The sequence below is a fragment of the Euleptes europaea genome, chromosome 1, assembly GCF_029931775.1.
Source record: "Euleptes europaea isolate rEulEur1 chromosome 1, rEulEur1.hap1, whole genome shotgun sequence".
In the NCBI taxonomy this organism is placed as follows: domain Eukaryota; kingdom Metazoa; phylum Chordata; class Lepidosauria; order Squamata; family Sphaerodactylidae; genus Euleptes; species Euleptes europaea.
Window position 1 is genome coordinate 95,782,071 of NC_079312.1, and position 14,423 is coordinate 95,796,493.

Consider the following 14,423-nt stretch of genomic DNA (forward strand, 5'->3'; position numbering starts at 1 on the left):
TTGAAATGCCGGTTTTCTTTTTTCTTTCTTGCAATCAGTTCTTGAGATACATTATTAATTTTCCCTGTTCCCCAGAACACTCCTATATGGCAAGGCAAGCTACAAGTTTGGGAGGTATTAAAGCTCAGCTAAGTTACTAGACAGCTCATTCTTCAACCTCAACGGCCAAGAACTTTGCCTTTTCAGACGTGTTTGAGCAAATAAGTTGAACAGAGAATATGCTAATAGCCTTCTGTGAATGAAACACAAGCCTGAATTGGTGTTGGCAGATCACAGTATCACACCACCCTCAGCAGCCTGTGAACTGAATGGATTTTTTTACACATTATTATTATTATTCAGATAGTTGGCTGAAAGAAATCCTGCCAGAATAAAGCCGCTGTCAATGGGCAACAAAAAACCCTTTCAGAACAAAATAAAATTAGGACTTAAGCATTACACCCTAGTGAAAGGAAAAGGTTATTTTCGTTCACTTAGCCAGGCAGTACATAGTTTTAAGGTGTGTATGTGTGTGTGTGTTTAACTCCAACAATGTTCCAGGAGCTTCTCAGCAAGCAAACTAGAAATGGCAATTATGAAACATTACTTTTTAATACCAACACAAAATTCATAAATAAATTGTACAAGTGGAGACCCATGAGAAACTCACAGAAAAATTCTCTCTCGGGCCTTGCTTTGTCCTCTGGCTTCTGACACCCTCCCCCCCCCCACAACATTTCTCTGCCCTTTTTTCTCCCTCCTCCTCCCATCTTCTTCCATTCCCACCATACTTCTCTCTCCCCTCCCTTATCCCCAGCACTGGTCCCTACATCCTCCTTGCCCTCTCGCTGCACCCTCTTTCCTCCTCTGACATCTGCTCATCCACCCTCTCCTTGCCATTCTGCCCACCCACCTGGCTGCTTTGCCCACCCACCCCCTCCTCGCTGTTCTGCCTGCCCCCTCACCATTTAGCCCACCCATTCTTTCCTTGCTGCTCTGCCCACCAGCTCCCTCCTCCCTACCATTCTACTCTCTACCCACTTCTTCCCACTCCCCCCCTCACCTCCGGCGCCATCACCTCAGCTGCTCTCCTCAAACCTTCCCCTCAAGCTACTGACTGCCCAGACTGAGGTGACAGCACTGGAGGCAGGCGTGTGTGAGTGTGTGAAAAGGAGTGGTCAGAGCCATGGCAGAGGCTCCTTCTCAAACAGCCGCCCGCCTCCAGCGCCGTTGCCTCAGTCTCAGCAGCCAAAGGGAAGGTTTGGAGAAGGCCGCTGAGGCGACAGTGCTGAAACGGGGGGGGGGGGGGGCAAGCAGGCACCTTCTCATTCACCCGCCTCTAGAGCTGCTGCCTCAGCCACATGGGCAGCTGGCGGGAGGGGGGGCACCAGTTCTTCCTCCTCTCTGCTTCCTCTTCCCTGCTGATCTCCAGTGCTGCCGCCGAGGCAGCCACAATGGGGGGTGGGAGCAGCTCCCACTCTGCCTCCCTGTATTCCTTGTTGTCTGCCAGCCTGAAGTATGGCTGCCTTGACAGTTGCTAGATGGATGGGGGATGGAGGGAGAATCTTGCTTGCCCATCCCCTCTCCTGTTCTGCCTGCCTGCCAGTGAATCACACTCCTCCAAAGTCTCCCACACATGGCACAGAGGGCAAATGCCATTAGGCAATGGAGGTGCATTTTTTATGCTTATGCAGACAATGTTGCTCTGTTTGGATAGATTTTAGCCCAGCCCTCCATTTTTAACATTTCAGATTTTTCTGCAAACCTTGGGGATTCCCCAAGTTTGTTGAAAAGTCTCCCTTCTGTCTACATAGCCCTGGTCAGCAGATTGAAGTATCCGCAGATGAGGCCATGGTTGTCTATTAGAATATACAAGTGGAAGACCTGCAAGGGTTTAAGGGGGCATTTTATTTTCATAGAATCATAGAGTTGGAAGGGAGCACCAGGGCCATCTAGTCCAACCCCCTGCACAATGCAGGAAATTCACAACTACCTTCCCCCTCCACACCCCTAGTGACCAGAAGATGGCCAAGATGCCCTCCCTCTCATCATCTGCCTAAGGTCACAGAATCAGCATTGCTGACAGATGGCCATCTAACCTCTTCTTAAAAACCTCCAGGGAAGGAGAGCTTACCACCTCCCGAGGAAGCCTGTTCCACTGAGGAACCGCTCTGTTAGAAAATTCTTCCCCAAGTCTAGACGGAAACTCTTTTGATTTAATTTCAACCCGTTGGTTCTGGTCCGACCTTCTTGAGCAACAGAAAACAACTCGGCACCCTCCTCTATATGACAGCCCTTCAAGTACTTGAACATGGTTATCATATCCCCTCTCAGTCTTCTTCTCTTCAGGCTAAACATACCCAGCTCCTTCAACCTTTCCTCATAGGACTTGGTCTCCAGACCCCTCACCATCTTTGTTGCCCTTCTCTGGACCAGTTCCAGCTTGTCTACATCTTTCTTAAATTGTGGTGCCCAAAACTGAACACAGTACTCTAGTTGAGGTCTAACCAGAGGTCTTCACCCTCACAGTAGCCACTGAGAGGACATTTGTTTTTTAAAGCTCCAGGCACGGATTCTATTATGGGGGGGGGGTTTAACACTCCAATTCAATATTTTTACAAGCTTCCTCCCTCCCAAGTTTGTAGGATGATCTATCTGTCCATGGCTCCAGTCTCTGGATTTAAGTATCCACAAATTTTGCCATGTTGAGAATGAGATATATTAATGATATGATAATGATGTGTCTCCCGCCTTCCAATCCACAGATATAATGGTTTGGACTCTGCATATGGACCCATGTAAGTTCTGTTTTCTCAAACATTTCACATGTACTCACTGTAGGTTTTCCTTTAAAATCTGCAAGTTCTAAATAACTGACTCTCTAGCATACATGCATTACTATTTATGGCAAAATTATTCTGCTTTTGGACCTTCTTGCACCTGTGCCTCATGCCCTAGATTTCTGCTGATGGAATTCCACAGACAAAATGTCTCTTCATAGAATAAATATGTTTCCTCCATGTGGAACATTTATGCTTCACAGCTTGACTGGAATGAATGGACACATGATAAATTTCCCAGAGACAGTGGTTGCATTCTGACATTACAACATGATTTGTGTCATCCCTGTCTTCCTTCACCCACACACACCCCAGAAATTCAAGACTTTTGTATTCCCAATAAATGACAATTTGTCATGACACACAAATTGGATGACGCAACTTCTCCCCCTCCTGCTGCAATCCCAAATGTACATTGAAAGGTTGCCCCTAGGAGACAGGGACCCCTAGGAACAGCATGAGGGGGGGATTTAGAGGGCTGCTGGGGGGAAACCAAATCCCTCTCCCCATTACACATATGGAAATTATTGGCTGGATCCAAATCTATGTTTTCTTTCCCTAGAAACCAGGATTCTAAACCATGAATTTATTCTGATTAGAATCCTGGATTCTAGGCAGGAGAACAAACTACACTTTGTTATTCCATCTAATTTAGACATCACAATATGCTGTCGTTTCTTGCAACCAGGAAGTCTTCCAAGTTCTTCAAGCCAAGAGAGGAGAGAAAAGAAGAATGTGAGCACCAGAACTTCCAAGGTTAGTTCCCATGATGAAAAACTATGGTTCATGATTGGCCTTTTATGCATGGGTTGTTTCCGCGGCTCCCCCTCCCTGACTACTTCGGGGCCTTGGTTTCATTATGCATGCCTTTTCCGACCTTCAGAAGTCACTTCACTCTCTGTCCCCATGTTTTCCCTGCATTTTCTGGATGCTGTTTCTGGCAACAACCAAAAAAAACACAGGGGAAAATGCGGGGAGAGAGTGAAGTGACTTCTAAAGGTCGGAAAAGACATGCATAATGAAATCAAAGCCCCAAAGTAGCCGGGGCGGGGGGGGGGGTGATCACCACGGAAACAACCCATGCATTAAAGGCCATCATTTCGGAATAATTCCACACTAAAACACATACTTAGAGATGGGCTAATCAAGGGAAGTGAATCCATGAATATTAGGCTTAAAAAAAAACATTCGGTTTGCTATATGACAAAGTATGTTTCCTGGAAGGGTGGCATTAAAATGTTCTAAATGAATAAATATATACATATACAAATTTTGAAGCGCTGAGAATTTAGAAGTGTAGTCCTGGAGTTCAGCAGAACTCACAGAAAACACATTCTGAGCCCCCCCCCCCCCCGAATTGTAGCCGGCTGCCCACATGCAGCCAGCGGACCCCAGGAATTGTGCATGGGCAAAGTGGGAAAGCCTGTAAGTGGTCTAAAAGTGCTCCCCCTATCCTTTCCAGGAAGAAGTTGCCTTCTGTGACTCAAATTAAAAGTTGTTTTGGAATGCAATTAAACTAAATGTGAATGCATTAAACTCTAACCCTTCAGTTTCTATTACATGGTTTTAAATGACAGTGCTTTTCAATGAAGTGAACGAATAATTAGAAAGTATGAGAAACAAGGAGGAATAGAGAGCCTGCGCAAGAGAGTTTCACATATTTCAAGAGTGGAAGAATAATAAATGATAATGCTATTCCTGATACAATATTGCTGAGTTCCTTCTCTTTGGCATGAATTCAAATCCTGATACAATATTGCTGAGTTCCTTCTCTTTGGCATGAATTCAAATCCAGTCTATCTTTTCAGGGCATATTCATCTGTCTCTTAAGCTGTGCCCCTATTTTCATTACTTTAATCTAGATGTAATAATCATGGGGTGGGTGTGGGGGGAACCAAGCATGCCGATTAGCAGACATATTGACACAAATTCCACGCAAAAGAAACTCTTTACTAAAGCCAAGCAACCACAAAAGCAAATGTTTGAAAACCTGCAAGCCAAAACAAAATTCTGAAAGGGAAGTATAAGTAACAAATCTATTTAGCTCTTATTGTGAGGAGTATCTACCAAAACAGTGGCTTTCAAACTATATTCTGGGGGTCCTGACCAGTGGTTTTATTAGAAGTCTCTGTAGCACTTTCTGAACATATTTTGTTTAAACAGTACAGACTTCTGTAGTCTACAGTCCACTTCATCACATGCTGAAATGAAATAACAACAGGTCTCTATTTGAATTTTAAAAAGGTTCTTCATCTTGAAGTGATTCAAATGCAAAAGTAATATGTAGTATCTTTTTAGGCCTTAGTTCAAATAAGTAAATTTTTGTATAGTTTCTTTTAGGTTCAAGTTGGGTAGCTGTCAAAGATCTTCCATTTGTCTTTCATTACAATTAAGGATGTGCCAGAGATCAATTAGAATGTTAAAGAATACCTTTAACATCATGTTTTGTAATAACACAGAGAGTTTTATTGCATTTGTTATGTGGTTTATTTTATAGACGTTTCTCCCCAGTAGAACTGGCCTTTGGAATTTGTTTATCCATTGTTCTACATAGTAGTTGAGAGTTAGTAAGTTGTAGTTGAGAACCAAAAGTCAAGACTGCTTGCCTAAGATCTTTCATGTTCATATCAAAGCCATTTTGATCAGAACAGAAAAGGTTATTGTCGCCATATGCCTGCCCAGCCATCCAAATCATTTCTGTTTATCCCTTTAAAGTTGTGGAACATGCATCCAGATCTACCCTGCCTCCTGCTCTCCCACCCAGAGTAGCCTCAGACCACCATTACTTCTGAAGCAGTGAATCCAAGCTGCAGGTAACTTCCTGGTGCTTAGAGGGGTGTGTGTGTGATGTACCTGAGAAGTTGGCAGCTCCAAGGTTTCATCACCCTCCTCCTTCCAATCTCTAGAGCATTCTGGGGCACCTGGCCTCCCCCCTCTGGCCTGCATACACCTTCCTTTTAAGCCATTTGGGCTACCGGAACAGCTCCAAACTTGCTGAAGGCAGTCCAGCACCTCCCCCAGGCCAGCAGTGTTTATTTCTGGTTAGGTAGGATGAGGCCATTTATGCATGGGATATTTTGCCTTGGATTTGCCGTTCTCTAGATGCACATTTTCACTATCCGAATTCTCAAAACTCTGCATGGGGGCTTATTGTTGAGTTTTGAGAATTTGAATGGGAAAAATGTGCATCTAAAGAGTGGCAAATCCAAGGCAAAACCTCCAGTGCATAAATGGCCTGAGGTAACAAGCCAACAGCCAGCTGCAGTGGGGCTGCTCTGAGTTATATTTCATAATTTCAAATTTGTCAACAGATTATAGACCTCATAGAGGCATGAAAGTACAATGGTTGGAACAATGGACCTTACCTTAGAAAGTTCCTTCTACTAGAAGTTATGGAAGGCATGCTAATAGATGGGACTTGAACTCGCTCCCAGCTTCCTTGGAGACATGAAACTAGGTTTCAAAATACTGTGTCCATCACCCGAGGTGCTCACACCCAGTTCAGAGCCCTCTGCAATGATCCACAGACTTTCCCTGATTTGTGCTTATTCTTTACCAATATAAACACTTCCACTAAATTTAGCTATCAAGATATTCAAAGTTCAAAAGAGTACAATTGTTGAAAAAACAGGAAAAAACGTAATAGAATCAGCATATAGAATCTGAAAAAAAAACATGTTGGTAGTTGGACTACATGTTGGACTACAATGCCTTCCATACCATTAAGCAGAATAAACCTTCTTGCGAAGTTCCAGTGTTCCATTCCCATTCAAAGAAGGAGGCATCCTGACAGATGGGATGTTAAAACGCTTCTCAAATTATCTAGGGAAGGAAGAGCTACCAAGAAGGACCAAGTAAATCCCCTGTTATAGGACCCTTGGCTCAAATATAGCACCAGCCAGCCTAAGGGAGTCCAGCTTGTAAAGGCCAGAGTACTGCTCTGCAGATATCCATGATGGAAATGTTCGTGATGAAGGCTGATGATGTAACTATGATATGAATAGAATAAGCAGTGATACCATCAGGAGGTTGTCACTCACATGCCAGGTGAATATGCTGTCATAACCATCTGCTTAAGGAAGCTCTGGTAACCTTCTTTTATTATGTATTTGAACATTTATACCCCACTTTTCTCTCACACAAGGTGACTAGTGGAAAGGAAACCCAAAAAGACTGAATGTGTCTGTGTATGTGAAGTGCTGTCAAGTCATGGCTAACATATGGCAACCCCCTAGGGTTTTCAAAGCAAGAGATGAAAAGAGGTGGTTTTCCATTGCCTGCCTCTGCCTAACAACCCTGGAATTCCTTGGTAATCTCCCATCCAAATACTATCCATGGCTAACCTTGCTTCGCTTCCGAAATCTAATCAGATTGGGCTAGCCTTAGCTATCCAGGTCAGGGCCAAAGAGTGAACACAATCCTCTTAAAGAAGCTGTCCTTTCGATGCAAAATTTGCACATGTCTACTGAATACTAGTCCTCTTTTTTGGATACTTCAGTCCTGAGTAAAATGTTGGATGATGCATCTCCTGTAATCAGTAAAAACCCATTTGCAACTTGCATTAAAAAAGACCCTAAATGAATATGCACAGTTGAGATCTAATAGTGTTTTGCATGTGTATGTATAAAGTGCCTTCAAGTCGCAGCCAACTTATGGCGACCCCTTTTGGGGTTTCGTGGCAAGATACTAACAGAGGTGGTTTGCCAGTGCCTTCCTCTGCACAGCAACCCTGGTATTCCTCGGTGGTCTCCCATCCAAATACTAACCAGGGCTGACCCTGCTTAGCTTCTGAGATCTGACGAGATCAGGCTAGCCTGGGCCATCCCAGTCAGGGCATGTTTTGCATACCTTTCTTGAATAAATTATCCCAAGCAAGATTATTCAAAAGGACTGTTAGGCACAAAAATTGAAAATTATCTACAACCAGACAGCTCTGAAAACACAAATGTGGAGCGCTCTAAAATGTGTGTGCTTGCTGACAGGCAGGAAATGAACCAGAAGAGGAGTGCAGCCTCTACTGGCAGAGAAAGAACTTGCGTTAAAGCTCAGAGATGATGATGGCTTTTTTGTTGATGATTGTATTCTTGATGAGCTATAATCCAACATAACATTGGAAGACATGCACTAGGGCTGTTGAAAATTTTTTTTTTTGTAAAGTTCAGCTGGGCAAAATTTGGCCCTTTTAAATTAGGGCCGTGCCGAAGTCCGAACTCCCCTGCTTCGGATCCCCGAAATTCAGGCGAGATCCAGAGTTCAGGGGAAAATTTGGGGGCCCCCCGCAGGCCTTCAGGGGGCTTCCCTGAAGCCGGGCGAGGGGCCCTTTAAACAGATCTGCGCCTCCCAGCTGGGAGCTCCCGGCTGGGAGGCACAGATCTGTTTAAAGGGCCCCCCGAGCCGGGCCTTCAGCGAAGCCATGTGAAGGTGTGCGGGGGGGGGGGGGAGCCGAACCCCGAATTTGCCAAATTTATTTCCCGAACACCCTGAAGTCAGGGAATTCGGCTCCCCCCGTTTCCCACCTATTTTGAATTCGGTTCTTCCCGAACCGGAAACTGCTGAATCGGGGGAAATTCGGCGGTTTTTCGGTTCAGGACAAACCGAATCGACAGCCCTAACATGCACATGAGCTGGATAACAAGCTGAATTCATGTATATATGAGCACGTGAAGCCGTCTTATACTGAGTCAGACCGTTGGTCTATCAAGGTCAGCACTGTCTACTTTGGCTGGAGGGAACTCCCCAGGGTTGCAGGTAGATCTTTCACATCAGCCACCATCTAATTCTTTTAATTGGCAACACTTGAACCTGGGATGTCCAGCATGCAAAACAGTTGCTCTACCACTAAGCCACAGCCATCCCCCTGCTGAATCATAGAGTTGGAAGAGACCACTAGGGTCATCTAGTCCAACCCCCTGCACAATGCAGGACGTTCACAACTACCTCCCCCCCACACCCCCAGTGACCCCTACTCCATGCCCAGAAGATGGCCAAGATGCCCCCCCTCATGAACTGCCTAAGGTCATAGAATCAGCATTGCTGACAGAAGCTGTACTTTTTCTTTTAACCACAATCACATGTGAGATTTGAATGCTGGTGTTAACTGGCTAGAGTGACTATTATTATAATAATGCTCAGCTTACTATTATTTCATTATTACTACCATTATGATATTTATTATTATATACCTACTGTGGCACAGCAGAGGCCAGAGGAGGACCCACCTACTGGGCCAAAGCCAGCAGCTGTTCCAAGACAGGGTGAAGCATTGCTCGGTGAGGCAGTAGCAGTATAATGGCCCCAGATGGAGTGGGACTGCACCACCTGCATGAGAATCTCCCCCCACCAAGCAGCAGCTAAGCATAGCAGCAGCAGAAAGAGGTTTGCCAGCCCAAGGCATTAGCTAGTGGCATGGGGGGGGGGCAGCAAGGGCCTCTGGCTAGCCCTATGCAAACCGAGATGGGGTGGCGAAAGGCAAGGAAGGGGTTAAGAGATTAACAAGGCTCACCGAAGGGAGGAGCAGTGCTGGGCTTGGCCAGCATGGTTGGTGCCTCACGGATAAAATGGGAGATGTCAAGAGAGACAGAGGGGATAGGAAGGCAAGCTAGTCGGGAAAGGGAGGAAGAGGAATCTAGAGGAGGAGCTGTGGCCTTGGGCAAGATAAAGCAGCCAGACCTAGGTAAGCCGGGTGGAGCTGCCCCACAGCAGAAGCACAGCTCAGCCCCCTGAAATGTCAAAGGGGCAAAGTGGGCGAGGGAAAGAAAGCATGCTCATGTGGATACCTGTGTGGGTGTGGTTCTTGGCAATAAAGGAAACTTTAATGAGCACCACTAAGTCCGAGTGAGTCTCTGCTGACCACGAAAGACACTTAGCAAGGCCCCCCACTACCACACCCACCTTGAGAAGGTCTATGTTGCTCATCAGAGCAAACAGGAATAGGGATGAATCAGAGCTATTTTAAATATTGTAACAATCCTATTCAGGGACCACTGTTCTTCCAAGAATGTTACTACATGGATTCTACACCTGCATTTTAATAAACTTTTGTATTACCAAACTGCACAATTGGGTCACGTCAGCGAACAGCAAGCAGGGAAACATGGTGTGCTGGTTAGACAAAGTTAGTCAGCTAAATTCTAGCAGAGAGAGAACGCAGAGATTGCAAAATAATGTTACAGAACATAGTTCCCCCTGGTGGATACAGAATTATAATGAAGCCTCAACTTGAAGCAGTTGTCAGAACTGAGGTAAATTTCCCAATATAAATGAGAAAGGCCCTACCGTGGTCATTAAGAATTGCTCACGCTCAGGATCATTAATATTCTGTTCTATCCTGATACCACATTTTATTTGAGTAAAGTAATTATCGTCATCTTGGGAGACTGTACCTCTGCCTTTATATCCATATAGGAACAGAAGCAAATTCTCATTGGGTCCTCTTTCCATAGAAGGACTGGCCAAATCCTGTGGCTAAATATCTTACAGCAATACTATAAAACAATGTATTCAATCTGGCTTTTGACGGTTAAAATCAAGACCATCTAGTTCTTCAGCTTTGGAACAAAATGTTTGATTAATAATAACTACATAGCAAGAAAGAAAGAAACCCAGAACACTTGGGGGATTACACAAATTAATGTTTCTCTCTTCCGTGGCCACTTTCAGGCATCATAAAAATAAAATAAAAAATAATAGCCCTCTGGCAGAGCTCCAGAACTTAAATTGAGCCAGAGTTCATCACAGTAGCTGTCTTCTGTGCCTGAAACAGGTGAAATAATAAAGACGCTGTGTGCATCTGCACAGTGTTTTCCTCTCAGAATTGAGGAATTATACCAGCTCCCTTCCTTCAGTGGGCAAAACTTACAAGAAACATGGCACATCCTATCCATAGTATCTAGTATAATTTCCTCCGAGTCCCAGTGTCATTACACTGCATATTTCCCTGCCCGGCACATCATTTGCTTACTGCTGAAAGGGATGGGCAAATGGCATTAAGGCAAAACATGTACTAGCAGTAATAGAAAGGGAGTGAAAACTCAACCTGGAGCTACCCTTTCTGAGACTGCAAAACATGAGGTAGCCAGATATCTTGCAGGCTGTATACAGTACAGGTCTGGGAGAGCACAACTTGGGAGAGTCACAGGCTGTGCAAATCTGCCAAGCAGCATTGCAGTGCCGGAAAGGGAAGCAAAATTGTGCAGTTAATTCTATGCCATAGCCATAAGGATGGGACATTTTGTTCTACTGCTACAGGTTGGCCTTCCATGAAGGAGCAGCTCAGTAATTTATTACAGAATGAAGCATCAAAGACAACCAAGAATTGTTTCCTGCTTAGCTACAGATGATCAATTATTGATCCTGTGCCTGCAGAGCTCAGTTATCCTATTATACTATTCAGAAAGTGGACTGAGCAATGACTGAGCAAACATTTGCTGCTTTCCACAAATCAGATTCCTTTAGATCCTTAGACATGTACCTTAAGCCAGAATAGGAGTGATAGGAGACAGGTATGGTGGCAGTGACTCCAGTTTCAAGTAGAGATATTTCTAACTGATTAGCATGCAACCACTTTATCCCCAGCTCTAGAGCTTGAAAATCATCTCCAGTGCCACATGGTACTATGCGTGTAAGTGGGATAATTTCAAATGCATTATTCGTTGAGAAAGACTTTACAAGAACATGCTTTTCTTTCAAGCTGTCAGTTCCACTTTATCTCATTGACTTTCACCCTGATACTGATTTCACCCAATCAACACATGCACTACAGGTAATTTAAGTGAAAGACCTGTACGTAGTATCACACCGCTGGCTACAGCTGCTGAATGAGCAAACAACTTCCTGTGCCCCCCCAGCTCCCCCCCTCCCAAACAGGGAAAGCCTCACAGGCTTTCAACCTATACTGAATTTTCAGTGCTTGGAAGGAATGCAAAAGAAAATGCCACTTTAGAAATTAAGAATGGCTCCCAAACCTATTTTGCCCCATTTTCATCCCCCGTGTCCTCAAATGTTTTTATCGTGCCACCGGATGACGAAGAACACTTGATTCAATTGCAAGGCCCCCAACAAAGATGCCTCTTGATCCTTAACATAACCTTGCCTTCTTTGGTAAGGAAGCATTTTTACCTCTTTCTCACAGATCTGTTCAGCAAAAGGTGGGCCCTAGCATAAAGCTCAACCTATAAATGACAAAGTTACGCAAAAGAAATATCTTCCTTTCTCACCTCCAGAGAGTTCTACTTCAAATCATAGCAGGAGATTACACCATTTAAAACCGAATGTGTAAAGTGCAGAAGAGGCTAGTGGCTATTCCAGGGTCCCTGTAATCCTCTCTGCCTGATCCCGTCATCTTTAAACCATTAAGCATCCTTACTGCCTGCAACAGCCTGCAACAGCAACACAAAAGAGATTCCCTCCACCTGCACCATGCACTAAGTGTTTAAGGGCAGAGACAAACTATCTCGACTGAGCAAAACATCAGAGCAGACCCAGTCCAAACGAATACATCAGCGATATCATTACAGGAGAAAGATTACATAATCTTCCCATGCCAGCACCGGGCTCTCAGTATTTTAAGGAGCACTGCATCGTAGAGCTTTCCAAATTCCTCCAGAGAGGGCCCAAGACATTGCAGAGCTGCACGCAGCGACGCATCCTCCGTATTAAAGCATCCCAGCTCTGGACCGGGGGGGGGGGGTGGAAGCAACCTCCCGTTCCTTCCGTAAAGGCCGCTGAAACCGCCTTACTGATACCAAGGAAGAACAAGCGAGGCGAAGAGACGCAGCCAATGTGCTGAGTCGCCTAAACGGCCGGGGGTCGCCCTGAGGTCATTTCCAAAAGAGCCCCTGCAGTCTCTGCTAACTTGCTGGCGAGGACTGTATGCTGCATACATTACTCTCTCTCTCTCATTCTGCACAAGCACAAAAAAAAAAAAAAAAAAGGAAATGCAGCAAGGGCAGGGAAACTGCAGTCCGTGAAGGGGACAAAAGGTATGCCTACGCGGGGGAGGGGGCGTTGCTGGAAAACAGAAGGCCCGGGCAAGGTGCATCGCATGGATGGGAGCGAGCGCGGGAACGACTTACCCAGGAAGAGCCAGATGGAGCCGCCAGACACGAGGAAAAAGGTGAGCATGCCTGCAGGAGCCGGCTGCAGCATGGGCGGCCTGAAGCGGAGAGTGCAGCTGCTGCTTCGAGGGGGTGACTGCAGTAAACTCACTGCAGTGGCTGAGGTAGCGGCGGCGGCAGCATCAGGCGGCGGGGACCGGCTCGCTCGCCCCGCTCCCAGGCGCGAGAGCGCACGCCCGCCGGCGGCTCGCGCAGCGGGGGTTTTTAGCAGCCCCCCCTTTTCCGCACCGGGTGCGGAGAGGACGGCAGGCGCGCGCAAACCCCCGGGCCTGCGTGCGCACCGGCGTAGCGCGCGCCCCCCACCCCTTGGAAGACCAGCCGCGGGGGTGGGGCGGGGCGGGGCAGGGCGGCGCGCGGGGAGGAGAAGAAAGGGCCGCCCGCGCTGGGTTGTGCTGGGATCGGGGACGGCCAGGTTCAGGCGCCTGCTCTGCCTGCCGGGTGACCTTGGGCCAGTCACTCTGTCTCAGCCTCACCTACCTCAGACTTTAGTGGGAAATGGCTGCTGGCCTCTCTTCCCCTCTCACCAGGGGCTTCTGATCCCGTTGTTTGATTCCTCTGCGCTTGGTGCCTGACAGACAACTTCATGGCTGCACTGTATTTTTTTTTTTTAAGGGTTACGCTTGAGGTGATGTGAGATTGCAAGCTACTTTTCGAACTGCATTTTTTTTTTAATCCCAGCCAGCTACCTAAAACTGACTTCCATCAGGATCGAACTCAGGTTGTGGTCAGAGCTTAGAGTGCAGTGCTGCAGCTTACCACTCTGCGCCAAGGGGCATGTTACCCTCACGATAAGCCGGTGAGGTAGGTTGGGATGAGACTGAAATGACTGGACTAAGGTGACTAAGTTTGCTTCGTGACTCCAAGTCTGACACAGCCTACACTGCATCACACTGGGACTTCTGAAAGCTATCTGTGTGGTATTGTACTGATGACAGCCTGTTCACATATGCCCATCATTTTGCGATGTTGCAGACAAGGGATGAATATTCCAGTGTGACCCAGAGTAAGAATTACTGGCTCTCCTACATTCATGCCCAGCATATTAGCCTGTGCATTTAATACGAGGTGTCAGAAGACACAAATGTCACCTTCCCTATGAAGGATTCCCCTGGCCACGGCAGCCACCTGTTTATCCAACAGGAGACCCAGGCCCAGGAGCACCCCCATGCTATGAACCTGTTCCTTTAGGGGGAGTGCAACCCATCCAGAACCAGAGATGTTCCAATTACTGGTTCAAACCTCCCCACCAATAGGACCTCCATTTTGTTAGGATTAAGTTTCAGTTTGTTAGCCCTCATCCATCTCGAAACTGCCTCCAGGTTCTTGTTCCAGGTTTCCACAGCCTCTTTGAGATCTTCTGGAATCACGAGATAGAGCTGAGTGCCATCTGCATATTTGTGGCAACTCAGTCCAAATTTCCAGATGACTTCTCCCAAGGCTTCACAGTTTCACTCCATAAGGAGGCCTGAAACCAGATAAGAATTAATCC

General features: G+C 46.2%; 1 protein-coding gene across 2 annotated transcripts in view; it reads right to left on the reverse strand.

Moving 5' to 3' along the window:
- The window catches only part of ACSL6 (acyl-CoA synthetase long chain family member 6), a 100,756-nt gene extending 87,783 nt beyond the window's left edge, over positions 1-12,973 (reverse strand). For both annotated transcript variants that reach the window (XM_056854349.1, XM_056854356.1), the window contains exon 1: positions 12,893-12,973. In XM_056854349.1, coding sequence (XP_056710327.1) covers positions 12,893-12,965 — 73 coding nt within the window. In that variant the 5' untranslated portion in view covers positions 12,966-12,973. The remainder of the gene's footprint in view (positions 1-12,892) is intronic.
- Between the last annotated feature and the right edge of the window lie 1,450 nt (positions 12,974-14,423).